Raw genomic sequence first — 2136 nt, 5'->3', positions numbered from 1 at the left:
ACTAGGCCAGCTTTGAACTCATAGAAATCCACTTGCCTCTCCCTTCTGAGTGCGGGGATTAAAAGCTTGTACTTTGCTTTTTCTTTAAAAAAAAAAAAAAAAAAAAAAGACAGGGCTGAAGAGATGGCTGAGTAGTTAAGAGCTCTATCAAGGACTTGCTAATTCCAGCTGCAGAGGATCCCACACCGTCTTCTGGACTCCGCGACATGTGCACACACACAATGACATATACCCAGAAACAAACAAAAATAATATAATAAATAGTCATCAAGTGAATCGCTAACATAATGGTGTTTTTTTTCCCATTGTTCCGTCAGGTAGGCACAGCCCTCCGAACCCTGAGCAGGCACCATGGACTGGAAGAAACTCCAAGACCTACTGAGCGGCGTGAACCAGTACTCCACGGCATTCGGGCGCATCTGGCTGTCAGTAGTGTTCGTCTTCCGGGTGCTGGTGTACGTGGTGGCTGCGGAGCGTGTGTGGGGTGACGAGCAAAAGGACTTCGACTGTAACACCAGGCAACCCGGCTGTACCAACGTGTGCTATGACAACTTCTTCCCCATCTCCAACATCCGACTCTGGGCCCTGCAACTCATCTTCGTCACGTGTCCCTCTATGCTGGTCATCCTGCATGTAGCCTACCGTGAGGAGCGGGAACGGAAGCATCGCCAGAAGCACGGTGAGCAGTGCGCCAAACTGTACAGCCACCCGGGCAAGAAGCACGGCGGCCTGTGGTGGACCTACCTGTTCAGCCTAATCTTCAAGCTCATCATCGAATTGGTCTTCCTGTATGTTCTACACACGCTCTGGCACGGCTTCACCATGCCACGTCTGGTACAGTGTGCCAGCGTGGTACCCTGCCCCAACACCGTGGACTGCTACATCGCTCGGCCCACGGAGAAGAAGGTCTTTACCTACTTCATGGTAGGCGCTTCCGCGGTCTGCATTATTCTCACCATCTGTGAGATCTGCTACCTCATCTTCCACAGGATTATGCGAGGCCTGAGCAAGGGCAGATCTACAAAGAGCATCAGCTCCCCAAAGTCCTCCAGCAGGGCCTCCACTTGTCGCTGTCACCACAAGCTGCTGGAGAGTGCCGACCCAGAAGCAGACCCAGCCGCAGAAAAGCTGCAGGCTTCCGCACCCAGCCTGACCCCCATTTGAACCACCCGCTGGGGAAGGAAGCTGGGAAGTGCTGCAGGTGGAGGGGCCCTGGGGGTGCTGAGTGCCCCCACTTTGAATTCACTAAACTACCCAGTTCCCTTGGAAGCAGATATTCGTGGGTACTGGGCTCTGTGCGGGCTACCTGGTATAGGTAACATAACAGACCCAGCTTCAGAGAGACATTTAGATTAGCAAATTAACTACATGCATGCAAGGGTCTACTTAGCGCTGGACTGGTAAACCTACCCCAGGGCACCATCTCAGAAAAGCACAGTGAAAGAAAGAAAAGAGATGGGACTCTCCAACAGCAAAAAGAACTGGGGGGTCTCAGAGGAGAGGTGCTGGATCTGGACTAGGGACAGCTGGCCAGAGGGAGGCTTCGTTACTCAACCAGGAGAAGCTGAACAGGTTCCCACGTGGAATCTTCTGGAGGCCAAAGAGCAGGTGTGGGAAGTAGTAGCAGGCCTTGTCACATCAACTGCTGCTTGAGACACACCCACGGGTCCCTCTGGATCCCCCTTTGACAACCTCCACCATCAGGAAGCAAAACTCTCCTCCCTCCCACCAGGGTGCTGAGCCCGCTGCACCCTTTAGCCAGGACCTTGGCGGCATGCATATCCTGTCATATCCCGGGCATATATCCTTGACATATCCAAGTCTGTTTCCTTAAAAGCAATAAAGTTGTGTTTTCTACTATTCGGTTTTTTCCTCCATTCTCCTCAACTTACACGGTTCCCTGAAGTCCAAGGAGGCAGCGCTGGGGAAAGGAAAGAGCCCTGAAGCTTGGGGGTGAAGCTAGGGTAGTGAGTATGACCTAGGCTGAAGCCAGCTTTGGGAAAGGGTGGAGTTGCTGGTGGCAGCAGCAAGGGAAGAGGTGGGGGCGGAGAGCGGGAGAGTGGGGCGGGATTTACGCACATGTTGGAATTCTAGTTGTGGCCACCAGAGGGCGCTTCAGCCTTCCTAAATCAGCCT

General features: G+C 53.0%; 1 protein-coding gene across 1 annotated transcript; it reads left to right on the top strand.

Moving 5' to 3' along the window:
• Positions 1-323: 323 nt before the first annotated feature.
• Gjb3 (gap junction protein beta 3) lies at positions 324-1822 on the top strand. The gene has a single exon (XM_052177411.1). The coding sequence runs from the start codon at positions 352-354 to the stop codon at positions 1162-1164; it is 813 nt and encodes a 270-aa protein (XP_052033371.1). The 5' UTR covers positions 324-351; the 3' UTR covers positions 1165-1822.
• Positions 1823-2136: the final 314 nt, after the last annotated feature.

Source organism: Apodemus sylvaticus, chromosome 3, assembly GCF_947179515.1.
Source record: "Apodemus sylvaticus chromosome 3, mApoSyl1.1, whole genome shotgun sequence".
Classification (NCBI taxonomy): Eukaryota; Metazoa; Chordata; class Mammalia; order Rodentia; family Muridae; genus Apodemus; species Apodemus sylvaticus.
This window is presented reverse-complemented; position numbering and strand designations above follow the sequence as displayed.